This window comes from Heterocephalus glaber, unplaced genomic scaffold (assembly GCF_053883595.1).
Source record: "Heterocephalus glaber isolate CG9 unplaced genomic scaffold, H.glaber_assembly_v1.0 deba00001457, whole genome shotgun sequence".
NCBI classification, from domain to species: Eukaryota; Metazoa; Chordata; class Mammalia; order Rodentia; family Bathyergidae; genus Heterocephalus; species Heterocephalus glaber.
This window is the reverse complement of record NW_028258305.1, coordinates 20,299,685-20,317,115: the sequence shown is the minus strand read 5'-3', so window position 1 is coordinate 20,317,115 and position 17,431 is coordinate 20,299,685. Positions and strand designations below refer to the sequence as shown.

The 17,431-nt window shown below is 39.4% G+C and overlaps 1 protein-coding gene across 14 annotated transcripts in view; it reads right to left on the bottom strand.

Annotated features, from left to right (window-relative positions):
• Positions 1-17,431, bottom strand: part of Lhcgr (luteinizing hormone/choriogonadotropin receptor) — a 120,625-nt gene that overhangs the window by 84,453 nt on the left and 18,741 nt on the right. For 11 of the 14 annotated variants that reach the window (XM_004839468.3, XM_087216404.1, XM_087216405.1 and 8 more), the window contains exons 2-6: positions 9,407-9,478; positions 7,090-7,164; positions 3,893-3,967; positions 1,685-1,759; positions 1,519-1,596 (exon numbers count right to left, since the gene is read on the bottom strand). In XM_004839468.3, the coding sequence (XP_004839525.2) occupies positions 1,519-1,596; positions 1,685-1,759; positions 3,893-3,967; positions 7,090-7,164; positions 9,407-9,478 (375 nt within the window). The remainder of the gene's footprint in view (positions 1-1,518; positions 1,597-1,684; positions 1,760-3,892; positions 3,968-7,089; positions 7,165-9,406; positions 9,479-17,431) is intronic. The other 3 variants (XM_021253844.2, XM_087216403.1, XM_021253846.2) reach the window with 3 other exon arrangements.

The following is a 17,431-nucleotide window of genomic DNA, read 5'->3' as shown; positions in this document are numbered from 1 at the left end:
GTATCAGTGGAAGACGTGGGGCCACTGTATGAACAGTTCAGATCTCTTATGCAGTGGTAAGCTGGAAACACCTTAGAAGTAGCTGGCAGAACATAGTATGTGAGAGAAGTGGAGAGAGTAGAAAGAATGTGGAGAGGTTTTTGTAGGATCTACAGAGTCTCCTTCCCGGTGTTTACAAGTTGCAAGTAGAGGATTGGGGTTATTTTGAAATTATTTTTGGTTACTGCTGTGTATTTTTTTTTTGATACTGGGGATCAAACTCGGGTCCTTGCACTTGTGCAGCAGGCGGCAAAACCATTGAACTAAATCCCTGGCCCCCATGTGTATTTTTTTTTTTTTTGATTCCACAAATGTTGGGGCTATGTTGGTCATAGCTTTGTAAAATGACAATTATACATGTAAAATGATATCTACACAAAGGAAAAATACTGTAAAAATTTAGGGAACCATTGATACCAATTTTTAGGAACCACTGATATAAAAGAAAGGTCTCTCAGATGCTTTCTGCTTCACATCTATCTCTCCATTTCAGGGTCATCCCAATTCATATGCTCCCTTTTTTTCTTTGGGGGCTGATTTCATTTACTCCCTCATCACAATCCTTCCCTGAGCTGGGACCAGAACAAAAGGGATGAGAGGGAAGTGGGGAGCAGAACGGAATATGGTCACTGGGCTCCTGAGACATAGTGCTCAGGAGGCTGTATCTGAACATTGGGGCAAAGGAGGGCATCCCATGTAAGGACAAATGGCAGGGATTCCAGAGAGAAGGAAGTCAGGCAAGTGTACCACAAAGAGATTAGTATAGTGCCTCTCAGACTTTTCTATACTGTGAATCACTTGGGATCCTGGGAAAGTGCAGATTTTGAGTCAGTAATTCTGGGCTGGGTCTGAGAGTCTGCATTCCTAATCAGCTCTCAGAAGATGCTGGTTCATTCACCATACTTGAAACATTAAGTCCTAAGAAACTCCATGAAAGGGGTAGGTCTGAGTTTGGTGACCCAATGCAGAGCTGTCAAAATGACATTATTTTTAAGTATCAGGTGATAGAGGGAAAGGGCATAGATACTGTTGCCTCAGAAAGTGAGAGGGACCCAAATGGAAGGTGAAAAATCAGAGGAAGAGAGCAAACTCCATTGATTAACAACTCTACCTACTTGGAGAATATCCTCCCAGATTCTTCAGGAGAAATTTCTATGCTCCCTTTTAAGGAGGAAGCCACTCCCCTCCAGGAGTCTTCCCAGCCTCAGAGCACTCCATGATACAGCAAAGTTTCACCAGTTGGAAATTCAGTACTAAAAAGCCTCAGGACCCATTTGATGTATTTTAAACTGCATTAGTTGGTTAGTTGTCAAGTGAACATATGACCCTGCTGCTATACTGCACACTCCTACCATCCTCGGCAGTTCAGGTCAAGAAGAGCAATATTATCAGCAAGCAAAGAATGTGGTGAGTGCTCACCCCAAGCTAGAAGTTAGAATAGCAGGAGGTGGTGGCAGGAGAATCTGGGAGTCTACTCACAGTGTGATGGATTCGTTATTCATCCCTTGAAAAGCATTTCCTGGTATGGTGGTTATGTACAAGTTATCACAAATTTCCCTTGAGGAAAGAAATTAGAAATATTTACTTTCGAAATTTTAGCAGCAAATAGGAAACTTTTACGCATTGCAATCATCCTGGTACTTACAGAATGAAATTAAATTCAGATGAGAAGATCTTCGTAACATCTGGAAATGTTTGGATGCCTGTGTTACAGATGCTCCTGTGATTTGGGGCAGGGAAGTGATGTTGGCAGAGTTGGTAAAAGTGATTGTTATTAAAATGCAAAGATAAAAAGGAGTAAAAAGGCATTTTGCAAACACTATTTTCACATTAAATTTTAAAATATTGACTTTGGCTTCATCAGTAACACTTTTAGCTCATGAAGATTACCAGAATTTAAAGGCCATAACTGCTGTGGACAAGTTGTTCTAATGGCTCCTATTTAGAGATCTAGGGCCTGGGACCAAGCTTTCAGGTCTTTTCCATTTGAATTTCCAGCCTATCTTTTCCTATTTACTCGACTGCATTTTCCTATTATATTCCATTCCTTCTGATAATTAGTTTATCCCATGTTCTTCATAGTTTTAGGAAACACCCCTCTCCTTTGGAATAGGAGGTTTTAACTCAGACACGTCAGAAAGATTAATCTTATGTGAGAAATCCACTTCCATCATTACTAAAAAATCTTCCTTTATTTAGCTACTTTGCAATTTAGTAAGTTCTTCCTTGTATCCCATTGAAATCATTGAGCCTTTTGGTGTTTGGAGCCACTAAAGACTCTTCTTTTCTTCCTGCCTTTTTTTTTAACCTTCAAAGAAGAGAGAGGCATAAGTGACAGGCGAAACTGAAGAGTATTTTATTATAAAAATCGGTCTCCTTCAGGGTGTCCAGACACTCACTAGACATGGGCTCTGGACACCAGATAGAAACTGTCTGGTGTCTGGTGATAGTGAAGCCTGGTGATAGCCAGGTTTCCATTCTGGCTTTCCTGTTCTTCTCTTTACTTGCAATTAATTTGAATGAATGAACAAATGTGATACAAGGATCACACTGATTTTAAGCCCTATCCATGGCTGGGGCCAGCAGTGTGGGCTTGGGTTGGAGGATATGACATTTTTGGGAGAAAATGTTTATTAATAAAGACAATAACTTTTGGATAATAAGGTACTAGGGTGATCAAATTTGGTTCTTAGTTGTTTGTTTTTCCAAGGTTGTAGATGCTGTAGTATGTGTATGTACCCCCATGGCCCTGGAGGTTGGGAGAAACAGAACACCTTGGTTTGGAAGTGTCCAGCATCAGAGCTGCCCAAGGAGCATCACCAGAAGGCCCAGGAGCAAGGATGATGGTGGCCCTCCATCAGAGAGCTGTCCCTTCCCTCTCCCTCTTTGTACTTTTATTTGCTGGTGGTGTTGAGGGGTGGACTTTACATCTTGTGGGGAGTTGATGAAATTTAATTTATCAAAAAGAAGAGAGTGGATATCTACGTTACGGGGATTTAGATTTTTCTTTGTTGGGGGGGAGGGATCAAGAGATGTAAGGAGAGGGAGTGAGGGAGGAACAGGGAATGAAAAGGGGATCAAGATGTGCTGTGAGCATGTATCAACTCCACACAAGGAGTGTACCCATTACGTACTGCAAACATGTACTAGTAAAAAGATAAACAAAATAAAAAATTTAAAAAAGAAAACACAAAATTTTCTTTGTGAGTCAGGAGTCTTGATATATGAGAAGGTCCACAATAATACATTTAAAGATTCTATCAAATTTCAGGAATTTTGGCATTGCTGGCAAAGCCAACTGCTGTTGGGCTGTGGTGGTACTCGGTTTGTCATGTTGACCAGTAGACTTGGTACGATGTAATGGGAAATAGAAAATAATGATTTAGTTTATATTGGCACAGTGCTTACGTCAGGGCAGTACTTTAAAGGTTTTTGCTTGATGAATGAATGAACAAATGAGATGAAGGAGACAATAATTCTCAACCAGTGCTGACAGTCAACTCAGAACTGTCTTCCTTCATCTCCTATCTACTCACCTTAGAGATTCTGATTTATCTTTTTGGAAGAGGTGTTATAATCCTGCCCAATTGTTAATTCTGAAAATCACTGCAGAGGATAATGTTCTCAGGTGTTTGGGACAGAAACAGTGTTGGGAGCCACTAACCACTAATGTGTATGCAAAAGCACTGGGAATGGTGGCTGAGAAGAAGTACAGATGAAATCAAAAGAGTAGGACATGTAAACAATGCTGAATATATGGTTTGAAACATTCTTCTCAACTTTTTAATTGTTTTGATTTTCATTCCATGTCCATCTTCCCCTCCCCAAGTGCTTAAAAAGGACAATTCCTCACAGGTATTTTAGCCGGGGGAGATGTGTAAATGCACCAGGCCCAATGTACACCAGGTTTTTGGTGTTCTGGATCAGTCTGTAAAGAGAAAAGGGAAAACAGGCAGCAGTTTAATAGATGTGTATTGTTTGGAATGGATGAGACTGTGGTCACTGGAGATTGCTGGCTGAAATTGCCATCAACAAAATCAAGGCAATTTCAAATGCTTAAGAGGAGCTCCTAAAGTGCTGGGAGTGGAAATGGCTCTGTAAGGGCCCATTGGCTATTTCTTGGAAGCTACCCAAACCCTCTGAAGAGGCAAGTGGAGGCATCCTAGCTAGGAATCTGTCTGTGCACACCCACCCCCAACCCTCCCTTCCAGATAGCATCAATACCCCTGGTTCCTGGCTGAGTAGATCCTGCCCTACGACAGAGCCTGCAGACTGCAGAGGATGGCAGATTCTACTCTCAGTAGAGGAACAAATTAGCTTCTCTCCCTTGTAGGCAAACTAGTCCTGTCCATAATGAGCTGACAATCACACTGAGCAATTATCCAGGAGGGGCCCAGTCAGTGGAAGAGCAAGGGCAGAGGTCAGGGGTTTGGATTTCTATGCTCATTCTATAGATGATTCTCTGTGTGACGATACCCAGCTTCCTAACTTCCCTGAGAGAGTGTTCCTTTCTGTAAAGTTGGAATAGAGTAATAGTATGAAGCTGGGCATGGGGGTGTATACCACACTTGTAATCTCAGCAATCTGGGAGGGTGGGTCAGGAAGACTGCAAGTTCAAGCCCAGCCTGGGCAATTCAGTGACTTAATGAGACCCTGTTTCAAAATTTTAAAAAGGACTGGAGATGTAGCTCAGTGTAAGGGACTTGAGTTCAATCCCCAGGACAGAAATATATCTAAATAAATAAATAGATACATAGTTGTGTATGATTCCTGTCCCACAGGTTGGTAGGTTTCGAGTAATAAAATAAGTTGAGATAATCCAAGGCAGGGCTTTGTGAAGTGCAGAAATACAGCCATAAGAGCACATGGTATTATTCCCCTTTCTTCATCCCGTCAATGACTATGAGCCTTTAAGAAGTACTGTAATTGTTGAGTCCTGTCTACTTTGGATTCATCAAGAGGCCGCAAATACATTTGGCTTTCTTAATCAGGCACCCACCCCCAGAGGACATGATGATTACTCTTGCTCTATAGAAAAAACAGAGTGTGTTGGTTAGGAATGTGCACTCTAGAGCCAGCTTGGTTTTACATCCTGATTTTACTAATTGGCTGACCTTGAATATCTCACATAACACCTTCTGTGACTCAGTTTCCTCATAGGGTGTTTTTAAGGAGTAATGTGGGTATCTAGTTTGCAGTAGGCCTTAGCTGGTGTTCATGATTATTATTCCAATTGAAATCAGGAAATTGAACGATTCATCTTTGGTCACGTAGCTGCAAAGTAGGGGAACTTTAGTGAGACCCAAGCTTTCTGACTCCAAGTCCAGTGCTCATTTCTCCATGCCACAGGTGTCTGTTTCCACTTACAAGATGGAAATCAGCATCTAATTCTTCAGATGTGAGTGCTATTTCATGGTAATATCTCTCAATAATAGAGTCAAGGAATCACTAGCCATACAGGGCATTGTATAGGTGAGATGGAAGGGACTTGACTTCTTAAAGATCTTGTGGGGCCTGATCACTCATTCATTTTACAAACATTTATGGAGCACCTGCATGTTCCAGACCCTGTTCTAGATACTGGGTTACAGCTATGAATGAAGGAAAGTCAACCACCAGGGCCGCTTTGGAGAATCCATGAACTTCCCCTTTAAAATGTTTCTTTTTCTTTCTGATAAATGCTGCTTTGCATCACAGGAAACTTTATAATTAGCTGCCCTGGTGGTTCTCAATATTAAACTGTGTTTCTACATTACCTGGGAAGTCTGTTAAAACTGCAGATTTCCAGGGACCATGCTGTCATCTCCAACTACAATGAGCTCTGTGCACAATTCTGCTTCACAGCCAAGTTCAGACTATATCTTTTGCACCTAAATACCCATTGTTTAGGGTTTTACTGTAATTGGTGAGTTAGTTTCACCTCCCTGGCTTCATTGTCATCTCCTGGTAGACATTTGTATTTTAGCTTCTCTGTATTCCAGCAGCACTTGCCCTGGAACTGGATGCGTGGCAATCGCTCAGATATTCATTATACAGTTATTTCCTTTAAATAATTAATCACTGGACCATTTATAGGGAGGCCTTGGGGTATAGTGGAAATATATGGGCTTTGAAGGAAGACAACCTCAGGGTTGATCTCAGGCCTGCCACTGTCTGACGTCAATCTGTGGCCCTATTTCCAGCCTCTATTCCTTCCCCTAGACAAAAGGGGTAACTATCCTACTCTGCAGAGTAGCTGTGAATATTGGTGGCACAACCTAGGGAAATGCCAAGCACATGAGTTGGAATGATATTTGATGCTGATACGCTTCCCTCCTTTCCCCTTTGACACTCCTCAGCAGGAGAGTTGGAGGGCTCTTTCTGAGGGTCAGGTTGGAACCACGAGTGCCAGGTGTGGAAGTCACTAACTCTGGCACTCACTTGTGTGATGCCCAGCAAGTCAGGTAACCTCTTTGGGCCACAGGCTCATCATCTGAGAACAGCACTGAGCCAGTCTTTTCCTAAAATTTTACTGAAATAAGGGAAAAATGATACTTGTAAGGTTACTTGGAAAAGATTACCTGTCAGTTCTAGAACATCATGGTAACATGATCAGCAAAATAAGTCTAACATGTACAGGCTCAGCACAGGGATTTTCATGGTATCCAGGCAGCATTTACAGAAAGAAGGAATGTGGCATAACAGCTGCCAGACACTCAATTCCTGCTCTCTAAGTTCCTCTCCAAATTTTCCAACTACCCTGAGTACTCCATACCTCCCCTCCATAAGGCAAGAGCTACTTGCCAGGACTTCACCATGTCAATTTTAATTTCCAACATTGTGTTGTGATGTTTCAGAGTTTGTACAGCTCCCAGGGAGAAGCAGTTGTCACCATGGCAACCTTCAGGCCACTGCAGCGAGAGAAATTAGTGCCTGCCCAGACCTAGTAATTGCTGTAGTCTTTTCCTCTTGGGTTCCTAGTAGTGGATGCTTGAATACAAATACCAAGAGGGCGCCAGCCAGCGAGGGTAATAGTGTACAGCCGTAAACTATCTGTTAGCTGATGCTTACATTTCAGACAAATTGAGGAGGCTGTCAAAGGCATTAGCTTCTATCCTTTCCAGGGAATCACTCTGAGAGATTTCACTAGGGGAAGAGGGGGAAGAAAAAGAAAAAAGAGACATGAAAAAAGTGACCATGTCTGTTGTATGTGTGACCCAACAACTAGGGGCTCTATTGTGTCCCCTTGAGAAAGAACAGAACGTACAAATTGTCCTTACATCATAAAGTGCTAACATCTCCCTTTAGGAGCAATGATGGGTGCCTGCAACCCAGGAGAGGTTGAAATGCAAGTTTCAGTAACCCCTGTTTATGTGACATCCTTTCTCTTGTTTATCTGGGCCTCAGAATCACAGGCTGTTAGAAGTGGATCAGCCCTTTGAGAAAAATCTAGTCAGAGTCCTTTGTTTTATAGCTGTAGAAATCAAAGACACTAGAAGAGAAGCAAATTATATTTATACAAAGGTTCAGGCTTAGGATTGGGATTTCTGGGGTCAAATTCCATCACTCTAAAGAAGCTTTAATATGAGGTCAATCAGTTGTTTCATAACTCTCAACCCTTGGTTTCCTGAAACCTTCTTTTGAGGCTGTTTTGTAAAAGGTGTAATAGGTGGTTAACTCCTGCATATGCTTCCATCATGGATTGTAATTATCCTTGACTGTTTTTTTCAAAACTCTGTGAGTAAATTGAGGACAAGGAATATTTTCTATTTCCTTCTGAATTCTTGGTGGCTTCATGGTACCTAGTTAGGAAATGAATGAAGGAACTAATGACTAAATTGTTTAAAAAGACAAAGGGACCATGTACAGAAACCTAATAACCTATATTAATTTAAACATTATATGCCATAACATGAGCTAAGTTCAATAATATCAACAAGAATGAAAAATGGGATACGAAATCAGAGGAGGAGGGGGGAGAGAGGAGGAGGGAAGGGGAAAGGGATTAAAAAAAGAAACAAGCTGTGGTATGTACATGTAACCACTCTCTAAGATGATTGTAAACCGAATGAATTGCAAACATGTATAATAAAATAAAAAAATTTTAAGACAATTTTAAAAAGAAAAGAAAACTGAGATCTTAAAAAAAAAGGAAGCAGCTTTGTCAACTACCATCCCCAAGCGTGTTGGTAATGTCAGCGTTACCCTAAAATACCAACATAAGTTACCATTTGCTACCAGCTGAGAAAGAAGTCTCAAAATCGCAAATTGTACATCTATGTATTTTTAAGGTTAACATTCACTGAAGGCTTCAGACTTGATGAGAGCTTTACCCCACAGAAAGGAAAAGCCTAAGGAGTTAATGTCTTTTCTGAACAACACAGTAATGGATTGCTTCTGGGCTTGTTCATCTTATTCCTACCTAACTGCTTATTTAACTGTAGCAGTTTTCCTTAGTAGGAAGTCTTAATACATTAAAAGTTATCAAAACTCAACATTTAAACTTGAGAGCAGGCAGAAGAGCATGGGATAGGCACAAACAAACTGGCCTGTCTATAACCTGGAGTGAATTTCCTGTAAAGTGCAATATTCTGGAGCAATTATTTTTTAATATTCTCATTGCTTTCTGATACCTAAAGAGCAGCAGGGGTTCCTCAAGGAGCTAAGCTTGATTGTGTAGCATCTTTGGAGATGCAAATCTGCTTTGAAAGTCCAGTGAATTGTTCAGCTTAGAGGTGCTCTGTGGGAATGAAATGGTGCCCTTGAATCCTTTGACCCAGGCTAATGTTAAGGAGGATGCTGGGAAGTTCTCTTTCCATCTATGGGGTCTTTGACTTTAGAAGCTAAAACCCAGGGACAAAGGATAGAGATTACATCCCATAAACACAAGAACACGCTGTGTTATCAGGTTGCTTTGCACTTTTGATAAGTGCCTTTCATCAATATAGCTATAAATATTGTAGTTTTGCCATACACTTATTATGTTTTAGATACAAAGATTATCTTTTGATACACAATAAACTTCCAGCACAATTTCTTCTATGTGGGAGTTATCTAAAAATGTGACACGAGGGAATAGCTGCTATAGCACAAGGAGAATTTTTATGATTGAAATTTATCTTCTTTTCTACTTATAACATCACTTATCAAAATGCATTCAGTTCTTTGAAGTAAGGTTAATTATTTGGATTTTAATGACTCTTGAAAAATCATACCTTTTCTTCAAAGGCCCCTAGATATTATTTGTATTATAAAGATAAAAATACTCCAGTTTCCTAAGCACAATTTCTGTTCTGGAATAATTATCCCTTTCAATTCTGTTTTCTTTTAGAAAAAAAATTCATTATTTTAACTATGAATATCTTTTAATATGCAGTATCTTACTTACATTTTCATGACCTCATTAAGTCCCCTGAAAGCTTGAGGTGGAATTACTTTGACAGGGAGATAGGTGAGTGATCTAGAAAAGAAAAAAGGAAAGCCAAGAGTTTAAGGTTTAAGACTGGATACCTTTTAAGTTTGTGAATAAAGTGTGTGGATGTGTGTATGTGTGGGTGTATGTGGCTACGGAGTTAGCAGTGGGATTCAGGTTGAGAATTCTAACTGATATCAGTAAAGATAGAAGCCATGAATCATTCTTGTCTTTATCAACGAATGTGTAACTTGGTGGTTAAGATATGAATGTTAGAGTCAGACACCTATGAGATCAAATCCTCACTACTACCTGGTTGTAGGGTGATCCTGAGCATGTTATTTAAACCTTCTGTTTCAGTTTCTTCATCAGTAAAATTGGAATAATAATTCCTATTTCACAGGATTGTTGTGATTAATCAACATAACCCAAGTAAAGGTTAGAGCTTGGCACCAAGTAAATAGCAAATAATTCTAGAGTGGTCCTCTAGGCTTGGTTGACTAGATGGACAAAAAGCTGTTTTGAATAGAATGGAGAAATTAGTGGTGAGAATACAATTGGAAACCATGCAGGTGGGAAAAGGGAAGAGTAATTAAGAACATGCTCCGGGGTGTGAGGTGATCTGGCTGCGACATCTGTCACTCTATTGATTGCCAGGGTTGATTCTGCTGATCTGGCTAGGTAGGTGGGTGTGCCCTTCCTCCTTCAGTGCTCCATGTGTGTCCCTCCGAGGCTGCACACCAGGTTGAAGAGGACAAACTTCCCTGACAGGAGGACCGTTTCTTTGGTAAAGGGTATATGAGTAGCTGAGCTACCCTCCTAGAACCACCAAACAAGCTCTCAAGAATCTGCTTCTATCTTGACCTGTACCATCTTCCTTGAGCAGTCTATTGCAACATTACCCTACCCAGACCACTTTACTCCCATGGTTAGCTCACATGGGCATCTCATGCCATTTGTGGAATGTCTGTGGCAGCATTTCCTTCAGGTACTCACATCCACAGGGACAGCTTAGTATGCTTAAAATTGAAGTAAAAACAGTACACAAAATGAGAAAGTGACAATCAACAATATCAAAGCTAGTATAGGATGATGTGGTTCAGATGATTCAGGAAAACTGTAAGGGAAGGAAGAACATTCACCCGTTTATTGAGCATCTGTCGTGGTTCAAGATTTTGACCTAAGGACTGGCAGAAAGGAAAGGAGTGGGAAGTGACTGTCAGGGAAACAAGAGCAGGGATAAGAGATGCTGCCTTGTTTTCCATGGTCTGTGCAGCAGGGCCTGCCTTAGCTGGGAAGAACGAACATTTTGTTTATGATGAGCAGATTTCAATCAGTGTAAGAAGGGACTTGCTACTGGTATAAGCTGCTGGGTGAGTTATACAACCCACCTATAACCTTACTTTATTTACTCAATAATGATGTGAAGTAGGTATTGCCCCTTGATAGCAGAAGAAATTGGGTGACAAAGAGATTAAGACAGGTAACAGACAGGAGACTGCCCCATTCTCCCCCAGTAAGCTGGGTGGAAGTATGAGTAACCTTGTAAGGCCTTGTAACCTTGCTTCTCTTCTCTCGAAAGAAAACATGTCACCCTCTCTGTTGCTCTTACAAAGCATTGCACCAGCATTTCCTACCTCGGAGCTAATGTGGAAGTGCTATAGAAATTCCATTTGAGAAAAGTGCTTTTGCTCAACAGTTCTTAGAGATGATACAACCGAGAAGAAGTAATCCAAACTTGGTCCTCTGATTCTATTCCTAAGGACAGTCCTACCGAGCACATTGCTCAACACCCCAAATTATTTAACAGATATTCCGAGAAAAGCAGACAGAGCGGGGAGAAATCTTCTTGTGATGGCATGTTTGCTTCCTATATTTCTTCTGGAATCATTTCCGCTTGGCTTACTGATTAAAAACACAGTTTTATTGCTCTTTACACTGCCAAGCCAATAAATTTCAAGAAGAGAAAGCTGTATTCTACTGTACCCCATGCAACATCAATAAAACTGACAGCCAAATTCTGATTCCAGAATCTTTATTGCTGAAGATAATGCAGTGCAGAGCATATTTTGGAGAGTGTTTACATAAAAGCTTCAACGGAACCCTTCAGAGCTGTTTATTCATGCAAATTGAGCCCAGAAGCTGCAGCTTTCCAGCGGGAGGCAGATGACCCAAAATGGGAGCATACTGTGGCTCCCAGAGGGATAGTTTAGTTCTGATTCAACCAGGGAGGTTGCCCAAGCTTTGGATGGATGTGGGATGAAGGATGACGAGCAAGGGTCGGGTAGAAAGGAGAGAAGCCATAGATCATGCACTGGCATACCCAGTGACTATGGAACAGCTCTGGTGCAGGATGAAATTTTGCAGAGTTGTTGATGCTGCAGAACAGGAGGGGCAGCTGTGATGAGAGGAAAAACAGAGTCCCACCATTTAAGGGACACCCAGCAAGCAGCAGGTGGCTTTGTGGATGTGGCTGGGTCAAGAATAAGGCCTGGGGCAGAGAATGAAGAGAAGTAGGGTGAGACAGGTGCCTCGTGCTTTTAAAAACAGATGTGTTCCCATGGAACGCCATGGAGAATGTGATTGTGTGAACCCAAAACCAACTCAAAACGTTTTCCCCACTGACTTATGTTTTTATTTCAAGATGTCATATTTTCATTTCTGATTCATTTTCACTTGGCAACAGTTCCTAAGCATTCATGTGTCTGTTTCCCATGTTTAAATCTGTTTATGATATAACTCATGATTTTTGTTTTTTAAAATATATATTTCTAAATTTTATTTATTTATATTTTGTTTTTTTCAGACAGGGTTTTGCTATGTAGTTTAGGCTGGCTTTGAACTCACTATGTAGCCCAGGCTGGCCTCATACTTGTGGCGATCTTCCTGCCTCAGCCTCTCGAGTGCTAGGATTACAGGTGTGTGCCACCATCCCAGCTATATTTTTTATTTTTAATTGACATATTTATGTGGTATGATGTGTCATTTCAACACAAGTATATGATGTTTAGTGATCAGATCATGGTAATTGGCATATCTATCACCTTAGGTATGTATAATTTTTTTTTCCCTTAAATTCTTTTATTGGTACATTTTAGGTATACAATACATTTACATTTATCATTGGGTGCTTGTACCTGTACATGATGTATCATGATCCTTATTTTTTCCCCTTTACCTGTGTACCCTTCACCTCCTCCACCCATCCCTATTTATGTAGACTTCATTTCCATTTTTTTCTTTTCTCATAATTTTTTTGTGTTGGGAATATTCAAATTCTTTTCTACTAGCTATTTTGAAATGTTCAATTAATTGTTGTCAACCGTAGTTAAACTACCATGCTATAGAACATTAGAAGTTATTCCTCTTATCCAAATGAGATTTGTTTTTTTTTCCCATTAAGTTTATTGGTACATTTTAGGTATAAAATACAGTTACATTCATCATTGGGATCTTGTACCTTTACATGATGCATCTTGGTTCTTATTTTTTTTCCCCTTCCCCTGCCCTCCCTTCACCCCCTCCACCCTTCCCTATCTGTAAAGACTTTGTTTCCATTTTTTTCCTTTTCTCATATTTTTTCTTTTCCCTTTATCCTTTCCCCTACTCCTCCCACTTCCCCTGCTCCTTTAGACCTTTTCTTCCTATTACACAATAGCAATTATACATTTAAAAAATTCCAATATCAAGATCTAGAAGACATTACCACAGACTTTACAGAATTTAAAAGGATACAGAAAGCATATTACAAAAATCTTTTTTGAAATAAATTTGACAACTTCTAAGAAGTACCTTGGGAGACAAATTAATGAAACTAATTTTTATTAATGAAACTATATTTCCTGGAGGAAATATAAAATTGGAATAGCACCTATTAAAGAAAGTATATTCCTAGCTTGAAAACCTACCTGTATGACAACAGCAGGCTCATATACATTTTAACTGATAAATTATATCCAACATTTAAAGCAGAAAAAAGAAGGAACACTTCTCTCCTCATTTTAGGAAATCAACATTATGCTAATCCTAAAACTGGATAAAGATAATAGAAGAAAACAGTATGAACATAGATAGAAATTTGTTTCACAAAACAAACTATTAGAAGTCAGATCTGGCAGCATGTAGAAAGTGGTTTTATTATAGGGATGGCAGTGTTGGTTCAGCATTGAAAGATCCACCCCCAGAAGTCATCATTTTAACAGAGGAAAGGAAAAAGCCATATGATCCTGTCACTAGTTGGAGAAAAAGTATTGGACTAAATTCTACAGCTGTTCATGGTAAAAGCTATCAGGAGACTAGAAGTAGAACAGAAACTTCTCAACAGATCAAAGACGTGTACTCCATACTACCGGCAAAAACGCCTTATATGAATGGAGAAGATACAATGCTTTCTCCCTAAGGTGGGGAACAAGGGCAGATATGCCTACTCTTCATCTGTCCATTAAACTTTGAAACATAGGCCCAAACCAAAATAGTCGGGCAATGAAATGACACAATTAGGATAGGATTGGCAAGGTAGAAGCAAAATCTTTATATGTAGATGAAATGATCATCTACAGAGAAAATACTAAGAAATCTCTAGGAGCCCCTAGAACTTGTATTTAAATTTAGCAGGATTAGAAAACACAAGGTATATATAAAAATTCAGGTCTGCATATACTTGGTATAAATGAAGAATTGGATATTGAAATGTAAAAGTTATATAGGAGTACAAAGGACCTAGAAAAGTAAAAAGAAAAAAAAAGTGTTGGAAGACCTTTATTATCTAATTTTAAGACTTCCTCTAAAGCTACAGTAATCAAGGCAGTGTTGGTGTAAGGAGAGACATATAGATCATTGGAATGAAACAAAGAATCTAGAAATAGAACCACACATATATAGTGAACTGAGTTTTGAAAGATTATTTAACATTAACATTTTATAGAACATAAACTCAATTCAAGAGCAGAAGAAAAGATAGTGTTTGCAGCATGTGGCACTTAGAACACCTGGTATCTGTATATAAAAAATTAACTTCAACCCTTTATTTCCATACATAAAGATAACTTGGAAGGATCTATGAACCTAAATATGAAAGCCTAAAAGTATAAAACTTTAAGAATAAATTATAAGGGAAAATGTTTATGAATTTAGGGTAGGCAAGAATTTCCTAGGATATAAAAAAAATGATGTATAAAAAACTTGATAAATGAGATTCCATCAAAATTTAGAACTTTAAATGACATCGTTAAGAAAATGAAAAGTAGTCCTTAAACAGACCATATTTATAATACATAAACCTAAGATCAGAATATATAAAGAACTCTTACAGCTCATTAATAGGCAACCCAATTAAAAAGTAGACACAAGAAGATGATAAACAGCCAGTACAGCACAAGGAAATGTGTGCAACACTAGAATCAGAAAAATGCTAATCAGTACAATAACAAGATTGAATTATACAATCATTAGGCAGATGAAGTTAAAAGTTTTTAAAAGAACAAATGTCAGCTTAGGTATGAACCAGTTAGAACTTTCTAATACTGCTAATGTGAATGTAAAATGATAAAACCATTTTGGAAAACAGTATAGAAATTTCTTGTATTTCTATTAAGAACCAACAGTCCTGTTCTTAAGTTTTTACTTGAGAGGAATGAAAACACATGTTCACAATAGATTTGTACATACAAGTTGGGTATCCCTTATCTGAAATTCTTAGGACCAGAGTATTTCAGATTTTCATTTGAAATCCACTTGATCTGCAAAGAGGATAGCTACTCCTGCTTTTTTTTTTCAGGTTCCTGTCACATGGAGTATTGTTTTCCACCCTTTAACTTTCAGACTATGAGTTTTGTTTTGAATTAAATGTGTTTCTTGTGTGCAGCATATTGTTGGATCTTGCTTCTTGACCCATTCTGCCAGTCTATTTCTTTTAATTGGTGAATTGAGACCATTAACATTGATGGTTATAACTGATACATATTAACTTATCATTGCCATGACTTTTTCTTTGTGTTGGATTCTCCCCCTTTCCATTTAATTTCTTGTCCTGCCTGACAGATTCATTCTGCTGGGCTTCCTGGGTTGTGATCCTTGTTGTCTTTTCCTAGGATATTGTCTAAAATGTTTTGGAGTGCTGGTTTGGTATTCTTGAAGTTCCTCAGGTGCTCTTTGTCATGAAAGTATCTTATTTCTCCATCAATTTTGAAAGATAATTTTGCAGGGTTCATCAATCTGAGTTGGAGACTGTTTTCTTTTATGGCTTGAAATACATCACTCCAAGCTCTGCTTGCCTTGAGGGTTTGTGTTGAGAAGTCTGCTGTGATTCTGATGGGCTTTCCTTTGTATGTGGTTTGTTTCTTTTCTCTAACTGCTTGTCGAACTTTGTTCTTCTGTTGGGTTTCTGGACTCTTAATAATTATATGCCTATGTGTAGATTTTTTTTGATCAAGGCTAGTTGGAGTCCCATATGCCTCACTTATCTGTATGTCAAGTTCTTTTCCCCTGCTTGGGAAGTTTTCTGCCATTACTTCTGTGAACAGTTTTTTTAAGTCATCAGCACTCTCTCCTGTTTCTTCATTGACTCCAATCAGTCTTATGTTATTCTTCTTTGCATCATCTAGCAGCTGCTGGATTGATTTCTTGTGGTCCCTTACAATTTTAAAGCAGTTTTTCTTCTCCTGGTCACTAATTTCAATCTTATCTTCTATATCAGAAATTCTGTCCTCACGTTGGCTCATTCTGTTGTGTAGACTTTCAGTGGAGTTTTTAATATCCTGGAAATCTCTTTGCATCTGTTTTATGGATTCCATTTGTTTCCTGTCTTGGGATTCCATCATGTTCTTGAGCTCCTCTCTAGATTTATTAATCATATCTTGCACTATGGGCACAATCTCTGCTGTTATCTGATAAATTATTTTTGATTTCCTTTTTTCCAGATCCTCTTTTGTTGCCAGTTTAGGGAGTCCAGGTGTTTGAGTATCAGAGTGTTCCATCTCATTTCCTTTGGGGTTGCTGTAGGTGATCTGGAGGTTTGGTTTTGAGACTTGTTTATGTGTCTTCTCATTTTGATGGGTGTGTGTGTGTGTTGCTGGCGACTGCACGGCTCACCTCCTCTGTGATAGTGGGGGTGGTATGGTGGCCCAGAAGCCTCCTCTTGTGTGCTGGGAGTGGCTCACCTCCTCTGTGCTGGTGGGGGTGGTTGGGAGGCCCAGAAGCCTCCTCTTGTGTGCTGGGAGTGGCTCACCTCCTCTGTGCTCCAACTGTGATTTGTTAATAAACATTTGAGTGTACTCCCTGGGAAGGTGCTCCCTTTTCTAATGGATGCCTCTATTATTCTTTCCATGATGTAGAAATTTCTAACAATGTGATCAACGTCTAAATAACCCTGCAACCCCATTCCTGTATACATCCAGAGAAATTCTTAAAGTGATACTTAAGGGGAGCTGTGCAAGAATTTTCTTCCCAGCATTGTGGCATCAGGGAATTGAATGTCCATGACTGAGTGGAGAAGCAGATAAAATGTAGACAGCAGACACCTAACTGAGTAGATGACCCCTGGAAAGCAAGAGTCTCAAGGCACACTGGGTGGATCTCAGAATCGTGGCTGAGGGAAACAAGGGAGAAACTGGCAAATATATATGTAAATATACACACATGATATACACATAAATACACATATATGTGTGTTTTAGTTGCAGAATTAAGATATATGCATCCCACACATGAGACTTTTAAAATAAAATACAGAACTGGGCATGGTGGTACATGCCTGTTATCTCAGTACTTGGGAGGCTGAGGCAGGAGAATTGCCCTGAGTTCAAGGCCAGCTTGAGCTACATAGCGAGACCCTGTCTCAAAAAAAGAAAGAAAGAAAGTAAATACATGAACACACACTGTCTATGATGAGTCAAGATGAACAGAAGTAGGAAAAGGGGATAAACCAGATAACTAAAAACAGAGACAGACTTCGCATGAGCCAATGAGAATGTTACTTGAATGAAGAAATATGATTAACTTAAC